The sequence below is a fragment of the Entelurus aequoreus genome, linkage group LG01 (genome assembly GCF_033978785.1).
Source record: "Entelurus aequoreus isolate RoL-2023_Sb linkage group LG01, RoL_Eaeq_v1.1, whole genome shotgun sequence".
NCBI classification, from domain to species: Eukaryota; Metazoa; Chordata; class Actinopteri; order Syngnathiformes; family Syngnathidae; genus Entelurus; species Entelurus aequoreus.
Window position 1 is genome coordinate 56931038 of NC_084731.1, and position 16534 is coordinate 56947571.

The 16534-nt window shown below is 42.7% G+C and overlaps 1 protein-coding gene across 2 annotated transcripts; it reads left to right on the plus strand.

Annotated features, from left to right (window-relative positions):
* Positions 1-589: 589 nt before the first annotated feature.
* LOC133654931 (uncharacterized) lies at positions 590-6598 on the plus strand. 2 transcript variants are annotated; one of them, XM_062054818.1, is made up of 3 exons: positions 590-684; positions 896-6034; positions 6463-6598. In XM_062054818.1, the coding sequence occupies exon 2, from the start codon at positions 4269-4271 to the stop codon at positions 5994-5996; it is 1728 nt and encodes a 575-aa protein (XP_061910802.1). In that variant the 5' UTR covers positions 590-684; positions 896-4268; the 3' UTR covers positions 5997-6034; positions 6463-6598. The 2 variants fall into 2 exon arrangements, with proteins under 2 accessions (XP_061910802.1, XP_061910795.1); XM_062054811.1 differs by having other exon boundaries at positions 896-6598.
* Positions 6599-16534: the final 9936 nt, after the last annotated feature.

Below are 16534 nucleotides of genomic sequence, written 5' to 3' on the forward strand. Positions count from 1 at the left end.
CCGTGGGCCAAATAGTGATTTTTAACACACAACAACACCTCGAGTGAGGAATTTAGCCTCATACCTACATATATAACTATAAGGTGGTTAGGGTTGTATGGTTAACCAGTACTAGTATAGTATCGCGGTACTAATAAATCAAAAACGGTACTATACTATAATAGGCATGACGGCGCGTCGTCACGTCATGAAATTGCTGTTTTTACGAGCAGAGGAGCATATTTGGCAGCACACACACAGAGTACTTACAAGCAGACACAGTGTGTAGACAGAAAAGGGAGAACGGACGCATTTTGGCTTAAAAAATAAAAATAAAGGTGAAGTTATAACACTGAAACACCCTCAGGAAGAGGTGCTTTAAGACATGGCTAGCTAGCTAGCAGCTAACATCCAGCCGCAGTCGGCAGTGTTTTAGCTACTTCTAAATCACTAATCCTCGCCTCCATGGCGACAAACAAAGTAGGTGTTATGCCCCACAATGTTATTTTCTAAGACACCTAGTGGTGGAAATCAGTTTTGCAGTTTGTGTTCTATTTTGACCCTCCTGTTTTGCCGTAGTCAGCTTAGTGAGGGTGTGTTTCAGAGAGCAGTAGAGAACAGTTGAGAGCAGATGTCAAACAAACAGGACGTACTGCAGGCTTTAAGCTTTCTTTTCGACTTTGAAGACTTTGAAGGTCTAAACCTGTAAGTTTATGTGAATGTAACATGTATATGTATATTGTGACACATTATTTGTGCATTTTCAGTTTAAGACTGCTTTAGTAAGATATTTGTGCCCATTGTTGAAAGCTAATTACTGGCAGCATTTTGTTGGTTTGAATGCTACGTAAACATGTATGTTGTATATAGACGTATGCTGAATGTAAAATGTTTGTTTATGTGTTTTTGTTCACAGTTTTACAAAATATACGATTGATCCTTCACTAAAAAAGACCTAAACTACACTAGACGCTTGGGACTCTTTTTTCATCAAGGATTATATCATGTTAGCTATCTGCTAAGCTAACCAGCACAAAGCAAGAGCAGAATAGTAAAAAGGTTTAACATTCAGTCTGCTTACAAAGGAAAGTGAGCCATTACAACTGCAGACCAGAAAGACATTCAACAACATATCATGGATGATCAAAACCCTAAACCTGAAGATCGATGTGCACCTTCTGAACGCTCCAGTCGTACTAATCACTCTGGCAGCTCTAGTCATGGATCACACGGTTTGGCTGTCAGAGCAAGAGCCAGAGCCGAAGCTGCAAGAATCATGGCTACATTTGCGCAAAGACAAGCAAACATGCAAATCGAGCAGGCACGGATTGAAGCTGAACAAACAAAGAAAAAAGCGGAGATCGAAGCTGAACAATCAAAGAAAAAAGCGGACCTCGAAGCTGAACAAACAAAGAAAAAAGCGGAGATTAAAGCGGAACAGCAATGTAGAGCAGCTGAAGTACAAGCTAGCCTTGACGCGCTGAAGGTACGGACTGTTGCTGCAGCAGCATGCGCTGAGGCTGAAGTCTTGGAAGCCTATGAGGATGAAGTTGGAGAGCCTTCAAGGCAAAGTGTAACAGGTCTGGCTCCCTATTCGTCACAGCAACGCACTAGGGAATATGTGCAACGACATTCTGTGGATCATGGTCAGCAACAACTCCGGCATCCAATACAAAAAGCCCTTTATTCACCAGAGCGCCAGCAGTACATGGACAACGGTGATTACGTCTTATCGCCAAAGTACCAGCAATACATGGACAACGGTGATATGGAAATACACGGTATGGATGTAAGCAGTTGTTCAGAAAAAAGCAACTCTTTTAATTTTTTGCACAAATGGCAAGAGGAACGCCAGAGCAGACCCACCACCCACAGCCGACAACGCCGTGGAAGTCCTGTGAAATTCCCTCAAGAAAGATATTTCACACACCAACTTCACTTCGCACGCCACCGAGACCAGCAGCCTAGCCACCAAGGTGCATTTAACTACATGCCCCCATGTGATCAATCAAACTTAGAAAAATACCTCATTCGCAAAGAAATAATTAGCACTGGCCTCCTGATGTTTGATGATAGACCTGAGAACTACTGGGCATGGAAGGCTTCCTTTATCAATGCCACTGGCAGCTTGAACCTCACCTACAGCCAGGAGTTAGATTTAATGTCCAAGTGGCTGGGACCAAAGTCTGCAGAGTTGGCCAAACGAATCCGTTCAGCCCACATCCATGAAGCTAAAGAATGACTCTTTAAGTTGTGGAAGAGGCTGGAAGAATGCTATGGGTCAGCTGAAATCATTGAAGATGCTATGTTGAAGAGGTTAGAGGAATTTCCAAGGATTGCAAATAAGGACAACCAAAAATTACAGGAACTAGGAGATCTATTGCTAGAGCTGGAAGCAGCAAGAAGAGATGGATTCCTACCTGGACTTTCTTACCTCAACACTCCCCGGGGAGTCACTCCTATAGCGCAGAAGCTCCCTATATACCTTCAGGAGAAGTGGATCTCATTTGGCTCGAAATATAAGGAAGACTTTCAAGTTCGATATCCTCCTTTTCACGTCTTTGTACAGTTTATTCAAGACCAAGCAAAGATACGAAATGACCCCAGCTTTTCTGAGCTTGTTGGTGGTTCAAACAGGACAGATAAACTACAGAAAGAAATCAAACAATCTGTGTTCACCAGGAAAACTGATGTGTCCAAAGCAGATGCAGGCAAGCAAAACAAGGAGGAGAAAAGGGTTGAAGATCCAGACAGAGTGTGTCCTTTACATAATAAGCCCCATCCCCTAAGAAAATGTTATGGCTTCCGCAACAAAAGCTTAGAGGAGCGGATAGCCTACCTTAAAGAGAAACACATCTGTTTCAAGTGATGCGCCTCAACAAGACACTTTGCCAAGGACTGTGATAAAACTGTGCAGTGCAAAGAGTGCGACAGTAGTAGGCACCCAACTGCTTTACACCCTGGCCCAGCAGTAAGAAAACCAGAGAGCTCTGCTGTCATCAAAGATCAAGGCGGGGAGCGAGAAGAGAAAGAGCGTCCAGAGGTCAAGTCAAAATGCACGGAGGTGTGCGGGAAGGCAGTTGGCGCCCAATCATGCTCCAAAATATGCTTGGTCCGTGTATACCCTGCAAGTCAACGAGAGAAAGCTGTTAAAGCATATGCTGTCCTCGATGAGCAGAGTAACAGGTCGCTGGCCAAGAGTGAGCTATTTGACCTGTTTGGCATTGGATCAGGTGCCACTCCTTACACCCTTAAAACATGTGCAGGGGTCATGGAAACATTAGGAAGACGCGCAAATAATCTTATTGTAGAGTCAATAGATGGCAGTGTACAGATCCCACTGCCAACATTAATTGAGTGTGATATGATGCCCGATGACCGTGCAGAGATCCCCTCAGCAGAAATAGCACATCATTATCCGCACCCCAAGCCAGTGGAAGATAAAATACCAGCTATTGATCCTGACGCAGATATTGTCATGCTTCTCGGCAGAGACATCCTACGTGTACACAAAGTACGTAGACAGTACAATGGACCCAACAATGCACCATATGCTCAGAAATTGGACCTCGGCTGGGTCATTGTCGGAGACGTATGTCTAAAGGGAGTCCACAAGCCAAGCAGCATTAATGTCTATAGGACCAATGTCCTACCTAATGGACGGACGTCGTTCCTGAGTCCATGTACAAGTGTTATTCATGTGAAAGAAAAGTTCGACAAGAACACACCAAGGTCACGTAAAGAGACAGATCTCCTGGAAGATGACACTGATGAACTTGGAAGCAACATATTTGAGAGGACAAAGGAGGATGACAAAATAGCATGGTCTATTGATGACAAAGCCTTCCTTGAGATCATGGACAACAATGTCTACATGAATGATGCTAACACCTGGGTAGCACCCTTACCATTCCGTTTCCCAATACAACGTCTGCCGAACAATAGAGAGCAAGCGGCAAAACGACTGTCATCTCTATGTCGCACACTGGAAAGAAAGCCAGTTATGAAAGAACAATACACAGAGTTCATGCAGAAAATCTTTGAGTCAGGACAAGCAGAGCTAGCTCCACCATTGAAGGAGAAGCAAGAGTGCTGGTACTTACCAACCTTTGGTGTCTATCACCCTCAAAAGCTGGATCAAATACGCGTGGTGTTTGATTCTAGTGCTAAACATGGAGGCATTTCCCTCAACGACGTCCTCTTGAAAGGACCAGACCTGAATAATACCCTTCTTAGAGTCCTTATTCGCTTCCGCAGGGAGCACCACAGTGTCCGCCGACATACAGCAGATGTTTTACTGTTTCACAGTCTGGAAAGAACACCGTGACTTTCTAAGATTCTTGTGGTTCGAAGACAACGACTTCACAAAACCAGTGACTGAATACCGAATGACGGTGCATGTGTTCGGTAACAGCCCTTCGCCAGCTGTGGCCATTTATGGCTTGAGAAGGGCAGCTGAAGAGGGAGAGAGAGAACATGGTACAGATGCCAAGCAGTTCATAATGAGGAACTTCTATGTAGATGATGGGCTTGCATCATTCTCCAATGCTGAGGAAACCATCACCGTACTGTCAAATGCAAGGGAGATGTTGGCAGAGTCAAGCATCAGGCTACATAAGATAGCATCTAACAGCAACACTTTCCCCCCAGAAGACCTTGCCAAAGGCTTTAAGGATCTCGACCTGACATCTGATCCACTACCACTCCAACGCAGTTTAGGCCTCAGATGGGACCTTCAAACAGACAGTTTCTCCTTCTGTGTGTCTGACAAAGAAAAGCCATTTACAAGAAGGGGAATCCTTTCAGTGGTCAACAGTCTCTATGATCCCTTGGGGTTCGTGGCACCTGTCACAGTTCAGGGCAAGGCTCTCGTGAGAGATGTCTCCCCAGAAGAGTATGATTGGGACACTCCGCTGCCAGAAGACAAAGCAACCCAGTGGAATGACTGGAAAGATTCCCTGAAGGAACTTATGCAGCTCCAGATCCAGAGAACCTACATCTCTGTTTCTCTGCTCGCCACAGTATACAGAGAGATTTGTGTGTTCTCAGATGCATCAACTATGGCTATATCAGCTGTAGCATACCTCAGGGCAATCGATACAGAAGGACACAGCCATGTCAGGTTTACCATGGGGAAATCCAAGCTGGCTCCACGTCCTGCTCACACTGTCCCTCGTTTGGAATTGTGTTCAGCCGTCTTGGCAGTGGAAATTGCAGAGACGATAATGGATGACATCGATGTAGAGATTCACAAAGTCAAGTTCTACACAGACAGCAAGATCGTACTGGGCTACATACATAATGCGTCCAGAAACTTCTATGTCTACGTGGCAAACAGAGTGACAAGAATAAGAAGGTCCTCTACCCCAGAGCAATGGCACTACATCAAAACCAAACTTAATCCTGCAGATCACGGATCTAGGTCTGTGTCAGCGGCTCTCCTACCAGATACCAACTGGCTGACAGGTCCAGCTTTTCTAAGAAATCCAGAAGTAGATGAAGTTCCACAGCCAGAGGCATTTAACCTTCTGTATCCTGAGACTGATGTAGAAGTTCGCCCTCAAGTTTCAACCAATGCTACGAAAGCCACAATTGGACTTATTGGCTCTCACCGGTTTGAAAGATTCTCCAGCTGGAAATCTCTTACTCGAGCAATAGCCAAGCTTGTCCAAAAGGCTAGAGTCTTCTGGAAAACTTCAGACGGTATCCAGAGAAAGGATGAACTCCGTCAAGCAAGACTGGTCATATTGAAAACAACACAACAAGATGTGTACAAAGAGGAAATGAAAAGCCTAGCAAAGGGTGAAGAGTTGTCTCGACACAGTCCGCTCAAGAGTTTGGATCCCATCTTTGACGATGAAGGATTGCTGAGAGTCGGAGGTCGGAATTCAGCAGCAGACATGACCTGGGAAGAAAAGCATCCGATCATTCTTCCAAAAGACAATCACATATCTATCTACCTTGTTGGTACGATACTACCACGAGCAAGTGGCCCATCAAGGCAGACACTTCACTGACGGCGCAGTTCGGACAGCTGGACTGTGGATAACAGGAAGTAAGAGACTTGTGTCAAGTGTGATAAACAAATGTTGTTGTTGTTGTTGTGTTTGCTGTTGTTGTTTTTGTCTCTCTGTCTAATCCCCCTCTTGTCCCCACAATTCCCCCCTCTGTCTTCCTTTTTCTCTCTTTCTATCCCCTCCTGCTGCGGCCCGGCTGCACCAAATGATAATATAAATACATTTAATAAAGTCAAAATACAAGTAAGGCAACAAGAGAAGTATCCTACACTTCTCTTTTGTAAAGTAAATCTGAACAGCCGATATGGGCATCTACATCTGCTATATGATTTGCCCGAGAAGCTGGGCAGGACATTATAAAAAAAATGTGTCACCTGCAAAAGAATGAGAGGAAAGCTCGAAGAACAGAAAATGTCTAACTTACCTGCGGATAGACTTACCCTGAATCCTCCTTTCACGAACGTAGGACTGGACGTCTTTGGGCCTTGGACCATCTCAGCGCGCAGGACAAGAGGTGGATATGCAGAGAATAAACGCTGGGCAGTCATGTTCACCTGTCTGAGTACACGAGCGGTACACATCGAGCTCATAGAGACAATGTCAACCTCCAGTTTTAATTAATGCCTTAAGGAGATTCACCGCCATCAGAGGGCCTGTGAGACTCCTGCGTTCCGATCAAGGCACAAACTTTATTGGAGCTTGCAGAGAACTGCAAATAAACTCTGAAGACCCGGAGTTGAAAGCTCACTTGCAGGACAAAGGCTGTACCTGGATATTCAATCCGCCACATTCCTCTCATATGGGAGGTGTGTGGGAAAGGATGATCGGCATTGCACGCCGCATTTTGGATGCTATGTTGCTTAAGGACAACTGTCGCCTCTCCCACGAGGTACTTGTGACACTCATGAGTGAAATCATGGCATTCATGAATGCAAGACCTCTAGTTCCAGTATCGTCTGATCCTGACATGCCAGCAGTTCTCACGCCCGCAATGTTGCTTACTCAAAAGACTGATCCAGTATCTGCTCCTCTAGGGAACAAGGATCTGAAAGATCTCTATAACAAGCAATGGAGGCAAGTTCAAAGTCTTGCCGAAACTTTCTGGAAACGTTGGAGACAAGAGTACTTGGCGACCCATCAGCCACGCAGGAAGTGGAAGTCAGAAAGACCAAACTTGCAAGTAGGCGATGTGGTACTCCTCAAAGACACTCAAGTAAAGAGGAATGAGTGGCCCACCGGCATCATTGAGGAAACATTCCACAGCCGTGACGGAATGATTCGAAAAGTGAATGTGAAGATCATCAAACAGGGTACCCCTAAGGTTTATTCCAGACCCGTTTCAGAGGTCGTGCTGCTCCTCAGTAAAAAGACATAGTGGTATCTTAAAATACCAGACGGGGAGTGTTATGCCCCACAATGTTATTTTCTAAGACACCTAGTGGTGTAAATCAGTTTTGCAGTTTGTGTTCTATTTTGACCCTCCTGTTTTGCCATAGTCAGTTTAGTGAGGGTGTGTTTCAGAGAGCAGTAGAGAACAGTTGAGAGCAGATGTCAAACAAACAGGACGTACTGCAGGCTTTAAGCTTTCTTTTCGACTTTGAAGACTTTGAAGGTCTAAACCTGTAAGTTTATGTGAATGTAACATGTATATGTATATTGTGACACATTATTTGTGCATTTTCAGTTTAAGACTGCTTTAGTAAGATATTTGTGCCCATTGTTGAAAGCTAATTACTGGCAGCATTTTGTTGGTTTGGATGCTACGTAAACATGTATGTTGTATATAGACGTATGCTGAATGTAAAATGTTTGTTTATGTGTTTTTGTTCACAGTTTTACAAAATATACGATTGATCCTTCACTAAAAAGACCTAAACTACACTAGACGCTTGGGACTCTTTTTTTCATCAAGGATTATATCATGTTAGCTATCTGCTAAGCTAACCAGCAAAAAGCAAGAGCAGAATAGTAGATTTCTTACAAGTAGAATTATCACTGAATAGCTAAAAATGCTTCACTACACACCGTAAGAGGATACAATAGCTCACCGGCGTCACCGCTAACAAAAGCTAGCACCCCTTAATGTAAAGGAATGGCATGGGTGGATCTACAAATGACATCCACTGTAAAGGCCTCACCTTTTCTCCTCCAAACATATTGCTGGGTATTGTAGCCAAACAGCTCGATTTTTGTTTTATCTGACATGACATGGACAAAGATAAGACCTTCTGGAGGAAACTTCTGTGGTCAGATTAAACAAAAATTGAGCTGTTTGACCACAGTACCCAGCAATATGTTCGGAGGAAAAAAGGTGAGGCCTTTAATCCAAGGAACACCATTCCTATCGTCAAGCATGGTGGTGGTAGTATTACACTCTGGGCCTGTTTTGCTGCCAATGGAACTGGTGCTTTAAAAGCTAGCACCCCTTAATGTAAAGGAATGGCATGGGTGGATCTACAAATGACATCCACTGTAAAGGCCTCACCTTTTCTCCTCCAAACATATTGCTGGGTATTGTGGCCAAACAGCTCGATTTTCGTTTTATCTGACATGACATGGACAAAAATAAGACCTTCTGGAGGAAACTTCTGTGGTCAGATGAAACAAAAATTGAGCTGTTTGACCACAGTACCCAGCAATATGTTCGGAGGAAAAAAGGTGAGGCCTTTAATCCAAGGAACACCATATCTATCGTCAAGCATGGTGGTGGTAGTATTACACTCTGGGCCTGTTTTGCTGCCAATGGAACTGGTGCTTTAAATGCTAGCACCCCTTAATGTAAAGGAATGGCATGGGTGGATCTACAAATGACATCCACTGTAAAGGCCTCACCTTTTCTCCTCCAAACATATTGCTGGGTATTGTGGCCAAACAGCTCGATTTTGGTTTTATCTGACATGACATGGACAAAGATAAGACCTTCTGGAGGAAACTTCTGTGGTCAGATGAAACAAAAATCGAGCTGTTTGACCACAGTACCCAGCAATATGTTCGGAGGAGAAAAGGTGAGGCCTTTAATCCAAGGAACACCATTCCTATCGTCAAGCATGGTGGTGGTAGTATTACACTCTGGGCCTGTTTTGCTGCCAATGGAACTGGTGCTTTACAGAGAGTAAATGGGACAATGAAAAAGGAGGATTACCTCCAAATTCTTCAGGACAACCTAAAATCATCAGCCCGGAGGTTGGGTCTTGGGCGCAGTTGGGTGTTCCAAGAGGACAACACACGTCAAAAGTGGTAAAGGAATGGCTAAATCAGGCTAGAATTAAGGTTTTAGAATGGCCTTCCCAAAGTCTTGACTTAAACGTGTGGACAATGCTGAAGAAACAAGTCCATGTCAGAAAACCAACTAATTTAGCTGAACTGCATCAATTTTGTCAAGAGGAGTGGTCAAAAATTTAACCAGAAGCTTGTGGATGGCTACCAAAAGTGCCTTATTGCAGTGAAACTTGCCGAGGGACATGTAAGCAAATATTAACATTGCTGTATGTAGGGCTGGGCGATATATCGATATACGCGATATATCGTGGGTTTCTCTCTGTGCGATATAGAAAATGACTATATCGTGATATTCGCGTATACGTTCTCACGCAGTTGCTTTTAGCTGCGGACATTACACTGCAGGCTCTTCCCACTCTTTCTTGTCTGTCCTTCTCACAGACAGCGAGCGCACCTTCTTACATACGTCACATACTGTCACGACATACGTCACATACGTATACGCCCTCGCGCAGCAGAGAGGTAGTAGCATGGCTAAAGTTAGCTGTGGTGCGAGTGGTAATACGAGAGAACGAAGGTGCGAATCTGGTAACAAATGAAGGAAGAATTCATTCCCAAGAAAAACAGCAGGGGGTCCATCGTCTGGCAGAGGTTTGGCTTCAAGTGGGAATATGTCGAACAGACAACCGTAATTTGTCAAGTGTGGGGAAAAAGCATTGCTACAAAAAGTAGCATTACTGCTAATATGTAGCATCATTTGAAAAGTCACCTGCTAGAGAATGTAGGGTGCTTACTCCGCATGTCAACATCTCCGTTCGGTGCCACACCATCAAAATGCAGAGGCAAACATTTCCAGATCAACACCGTATGAAAAAAATAGTCAACAACAGAAGGAGATAACCTCTGCAGGAACCTACCACATAGAGAAGGACGTACACAATTTGATTTCCTATTAAGCAGCTAATTTTTATTTGACACTTATTGAAATATCTTGTGTGACATCATGCACAAAAGTGCACTTTATTTGTTTTAAACTATTGTAGTGGTGTTCTGTACAAAAAGTGCACTTTAATTTAGTGTTGTTTTGATTTGTCATCTTAGAAACATCATGCACAAAAGTGCACTCATAGCTTGTTTTAAAATGACTGACAATCTTGCACTTTCTGTTTTGAAATGACATTAATGTTTGTGCCACTGCTTAATAACTGTTTAATAAATACAGTGTTGGTCAATTGACTTAGTTGTGATTTCCCTCTCTGGATGAAAGTTTAAAATGAGCATATATTAATGCAGTATGAACAAGAATGTTTTAATGTAGACACATAGAATCATCATACTGCTGTGATTATATGCATCTAGTGTTCATTCAAGGCTAAGGCAGAATATTGAGACATATATCGTGTATCGCGATATGGCCTAAAAATATTGAGATATTAAAAAAAGGCCATATCGCCCAGCCCTAGCGGTATGTATACTTTTGACCCAGCAGATTTGGTCACATTTTCAGTAGACCCATAATGAATTCATAAAAGAACCAAACTTCATGAATGTTTTTTGTGACCAACAAATATGTGCGCCAATCACTCTATCACAAAAAAATAAGAGTTGTAGAAATGATTGGAAACTCAAGACAGCCATGACATTGTATGTAAACTTTTGATCACTACTGTAGATTTTTTATCATCACAATTTTTTTTAAACTTTTTTTAAAACTTATTTTAAAATTTATATTATGTTTATGAACTCAGGAAATTTGTCCCTGGACACAGAGGACATTTGAATATGACCAATGTATGATCCTGTAACTACAGTACTTAGTATCGGCAATGTTTGTAAGTTTTACAATATAACTAAATACCGACATATATAACTATAAGGTGGTAGAGATTACCACACGGACTGTGTGTCTAATTCAGTTAACATGCAACTCTGCTTCTGTTATGTACATTTTTGCTATGATCCGTTACCCGAGTCATGGCTTTATTTAGGTTTAGTAGCTTTTTTTCCGTGTTTTAGTCTGTTTCCTGGCTGTACCCTCTTTCCTTTCTAAATTCACCAAAACAAAACCACAAAAAGATCAAAGTAAAATAACCTTACTATGGCTTAGTAAGAGGTAATGGCTTGTAACGAAGGAAAGAAAGAGGGTACAGCCAGGAAACAGACTAAAACATAGGAAAAAAAAATACTAAACATAAATCAAGCCATGACCCGGGTAACGGATCATGACATTACCTCAACCCCCTAAAGGCCTACTGAAATGAAATGTTCTTATTTAAACTGGGATAGCAGGTCCATTCTATGTGTCATACTTGATCATTTCGCGATATTGCCATATTTTTGCTGAAAGGGTTTAGTAGAGAACATCGACGATAAAGTTCGCAACTTTTGGTCGCTGATAAAAAAGCTTTGCCTGTACCGGAAGTAGCGTGACGTCACAGGTTGAAGAGCTCCTCATATCTGCACATTGTTTACACCAGCAGCGAGAGCGATTCGGACCGAGAAAGTGACGATTACCCCATTAATTTGAGCGAGGATGAAAGATTTGTGGATGAGGAAAGTGAGAGTGAAGGATTAGAGTGCAGTGCAGGACGCCAGGGTGTATCTTTTTTCGCTCTGACCGTAACTTAGGTACAAGGGCTCATTGGATTCCACACTTTCTCCTTTTTCTATTGTGGATCACGGATTTGTATTTTAAACCACCTCGGATACTATATCCTCTTGAAAATGAGAGTCGAGAACGCAAAATGGACATTCACAGTGACTTGTACCTCCACGACAATACATCGGTAAAGCACTTTAGCTTCGGAGCTAACGTGATAGCATCGTGCTTCACTGCGGATAGAAACAGAAGAAACATGGCCCTGACTGGAAGGATAGACAGAAGATCAACAATACTACTATTACTTCTACTATCAGGAGACACCAAACCAAACCATGGACCTGTAACCACACGGTTAATGCTGTCCAGCCTGGCAAAGCCTAGCAATGCTGTTGCTAACGACGCCATTGAAGCTAACTTAGCTACGGACCTCGACAGAGCTATGCTAAAAACATTAGCTCTCCACCTACGCCAGCCCTCATCTGCTCATCAACACCTGTGCTCACCTGCGTTCCAGCGATCGACGGCGCGACGAAGGACTTCACCCAATCATCGGTGCGGTCGGCGGCTAGCGTCGGATAGCGCGTCTGCTATCCAACCCAAAGTCCTCCTGGTTGTGTTGCTGTAGCCAGCCGCTAATACACCGATCCCACCTACAGCTTTCTTCTTTGCTGTCTTCATTGTTCATTAAACAAATTGCAAAAGATTCACCAACACAGATGTCCAGAATACTGTGGAATTTTTCGATGAAAACAGAACTGTTTGTATTGGGACACAATGGTGTCCCAATACTTCCGTTCAATCCATGACGTCACGCGCAAACGTCATCATACCGAGACGTTTTCAGACGGATATTTGACTTTATAAGTTAACCCGGCCGTATTGGCATGTGTTGCAATGTTAAGATTTCATCATTGATATATAAACTATCAGACTTTGTGGTCGGTAGTAGTGGGTTTCAGTAGGCCTTGAAGAGACGAATACCAGACGTCACAAACCATAAAATACAAAAACTCAAGACGCTAAACAAACATGGAGCCAAAAAAACAAATAGTCACCAAGTGTGAACAGCGAAGGCAGTCTATAATCAGGGAAAACACTTTAGCGTGGTGAAAAACAAGAAGAAAGGCAAATGTTGCGAAAGCCAGCATTGACCCAGCAACTTGTGCTGTGCTGCAAGCAACGTTTGTAAGTTTTACAATACACTTAAAATAATTCTTACTTACTAAACCAGCCCGTGTGTGATGTCTGTAGGAGTGTTTTCATGCATGTTTGTACGTGCTATCGTACTGTAATCAAACTAGCCTCGTTAGAATTAGTTAATAAGCTAACACATTTTACGAGTGTCTGTGTTAGTAATATTAACTTACAATGGCATTATTTTTGTGTTGTTTCAGTTTCACAAGTTCCTCAGTAAATTCACCAAAATGTCACTGTGGAGTTATTGAGTCTGTTTCGCTGATTGGAGAGCTAGCTTGCGCAGCTAGCGGGTCCATGACGATGACTTCTGTTTTGTTTGATCAGCCGTTTTACTGACACCGTTTGGAAACAAGTTATGTAAATAAACATTTACAAAAGCTTTCATCGCGGTATATATCTGCGGCTTATAGTCCTGTGCGGCTAATATATGTAAACATATTTCGTTTTTCAAAAATTTGGTGGGTGTGGCTTGAATACCGCCGCGCTCTATAGTATGGAAAATACAGTATATTTGGTAGCCACCCTTAAGGGCAGGCCTGGGCAATTATTTTGACTCAGGGGGCCAAATTTAGAGAAAAGAATGTGTCTGGGGGCCGGTATTTCTATCTATCTATCTATCTATCTATCTATCTATCTATCTATCTATCTATCTATCTATCTATCTATCTATATACATATAAATATATATATATAAAAAGCTGTGAAAATCTGCTGTACATTATGTGTGCTTGGGTCCTCACAATAATGTCTGGTTGAATGCTAAAACGTTACGACAGACCGCCTTAAAAAAAGTAATGGAATTTTAAATGTTTTTACTGAATGAGACACCCAGAATGTACATGAAAATAAAGAATGTTTGATTTACAATATTAACTATGAACGATAAAACAATGAATATAGACAAAAAATGAACGTCACACCCCCTCTCCATTGACATATTTTACAATCAACGAATGCGGCCCCCGGGCCTTAATTTGCCCAGGTCTGCTTTAGAAGGTCATACGAAATGACATGACGGGCCAAATTCGGGCATCTCTGGTTCTTTCGGTATTCAAAAAAGCTCCAAGGAGGGGGGAAAGGACCAATACCTACTAAGGTAAGGACATCCATTGCTTTCGGTCCCCCCTAGAGGGGGGGGTTACCCACATATGCGGTCCTCTCCAAGGTTTCTCATAGTCATTCACTTTGACGTCCCACTGGGGTGAGTTTTCCTTGCCCGTATGTGGGCTCTGTACCGAGGATGTCGTTGCGGCTTGTACAGCCCTTTGAGACACTTGAGATTTAGGGCTATATAAATAAACATTGATTGATTGATTGATTGAAGGTTAGTTCAATTGTAGCGAAAGGGTCCTGGTGTCCTTGTGCTGTCCAATCGCTGTATTATTCCTTTGTGTGTTTTAATGTGTGTGTACGCCTAATTAAAGAAGAAAAAAATATATTGACAACCACTGTGCTCCCGTTACAAAAGAAGCCTGATTTCCCAGTTGGTAATTTATTGAGGACATTTCCCTATTCAGCACGGTAGCAAGACCACATCGTCAATAGCGGATGCATGCTTGAAAAGTTTAAATAGTTTTATTCAACCAAACTCAGATGACAGACATGAAAAGGTTCAAGGGAACGTGCAATTTATAAAAATGAAAAAATGAAAAATAAATTAAATAAATTAAATGTCTAAGCACAAATGGTCACAGGACACCCGCAACTTTTTTCCACAAACATTATACAAAAACACAAAAGATAACTGTTGACAATGAAGAGAAACGATGAAGCCGTCTCAGATTGTTTGTCCTTGAGCATTAAATGGAATAGAGAATAACATCAATACAACCCCTTAAAAAATATAGCCACAAGGAAAAATTGAGATGTTTCCAACACCTGCGCTCAAGATAAAATTTTACCAACCTTTAGTCAATGAAAAAACTCAAACTCCTATTCAAGGAGAACAATGGGGAATGTGTGTGTGTGTGTGTGTGTGTGTGTGTGTGTGTGTGTGTGTGTGTGTGTGTGTGTGTGTGTGTGTGTGTGTGTGTGTGTGTGTGTGTGTGTGTGTGTGTGTGTGTGTGTGTGTGTGTGTGTGTGTGTGTGTGTGTGTGTGTGTGTGTGTGTGTGTGTGTGTGTGTGTGTGTGTGTGTGTGGGTAGAGGAGCAAAGTTTTTCCTCAACATTGAAACGACATGAAGTGACAGCGTGGAGACATTTACTTTTGTACGAGAGGCCATTCTTTGACTTTAAAGGGACGTATAGTGCTGAGATTGAGCTTTAAGTCGCCCTTGAAAACGTTGAAGAAGCAGAATAAAAATGCACACCAGAACCATAATGTTTCTGCAGTCGTTAACGCACGCACTGTGGGGAACAGTTTAAGTGATGCGCGTATCCTCTTCAATGCCGCCCTGAGGGTCAGCAGGTTAGAGAGTGAGAGGGTGGAGCTGGGCGTGTGTGTGTGTGTGTGTGTGTGTGTGTGTGTGTGTGTGTGTGTGTGTGTGTGTGTGTGTGTGTGTGTGTGTGTGTGTGTGTGTGTGTGTGTGTGTGTGTGTGTGTGTGTGTGTGTGTGTGCGTGTGCGTGTGCGTGTCAGGAAACAGGATGGCTGCAGAAGATTTATCGTTGCTTGATCAGGTTGCAAGTGAGTTACTACCATCACCTTACAGTCCACCCCCTTTTCTGCCCAGGGGGCAGGGTGGTAAGTCAACCTGTCGGTGACACGTACACACATACATCTGCATGCATGTACACACGTACACACACACACACACACACAGCAAGGCAGTATATCAGACTCTCTGTGTGTCTCTGCCATCATCTGACCATTAGAGAGTAATGGCCGCCAGAAGAGGGTAGGGTTTCCCTGTGGGTTCCATACAACCAGGATTTAGTGGACACAACAGGAGGAGCATCCTGATTCTGTCACTCACAGGGATGAAGGGTGTGGTATAAGGTTGGAACTGTGTGTGGTTTTGGCGTGGAAATATTACAACAATGCAACTTTTGTGAATGAGTTTTCTCATTCCATCATTTCCCAAATCCAATTGCAGGTGATAACAACGAAGAGAGGCTGTTAGTTCCGAACTTAAAAAAAAAACATGCCACGCAGTGTAGCATACAAACCCCGAAACCAGTGAAGTTGGCATGTTGTGTAAATGGTAAATAAAAACAGAATACAATGATTTGCGAAAGCTTTTCAACCTGTATTCAATTGAATAGACTGCAAAGACAAGATACTTAAGGTTCAAACTGGTAAACGTTGTTATTTTTTGCAAATATTAGTTCATTTGGTATTTGATGCCTGAAACATGTTTTAAAAAAGCTGGCACAAGTGGCAAAAAAAGACTAAGAAAGTTGAGGAATCCTGAGGTGAACAGGCTAATTGGGAACAGGTGGGTATCATGATTGGGTATAAAAGCAGCTTCCATGAAATGCTCAGTCATTCACAAACAAGGATGAGGTGAGAGTCACCACTGTGTGAACAAATTGTCCAACAGTTTTAGAACAACATTTCTCAACCAGCAAGGAATTTAGGGAT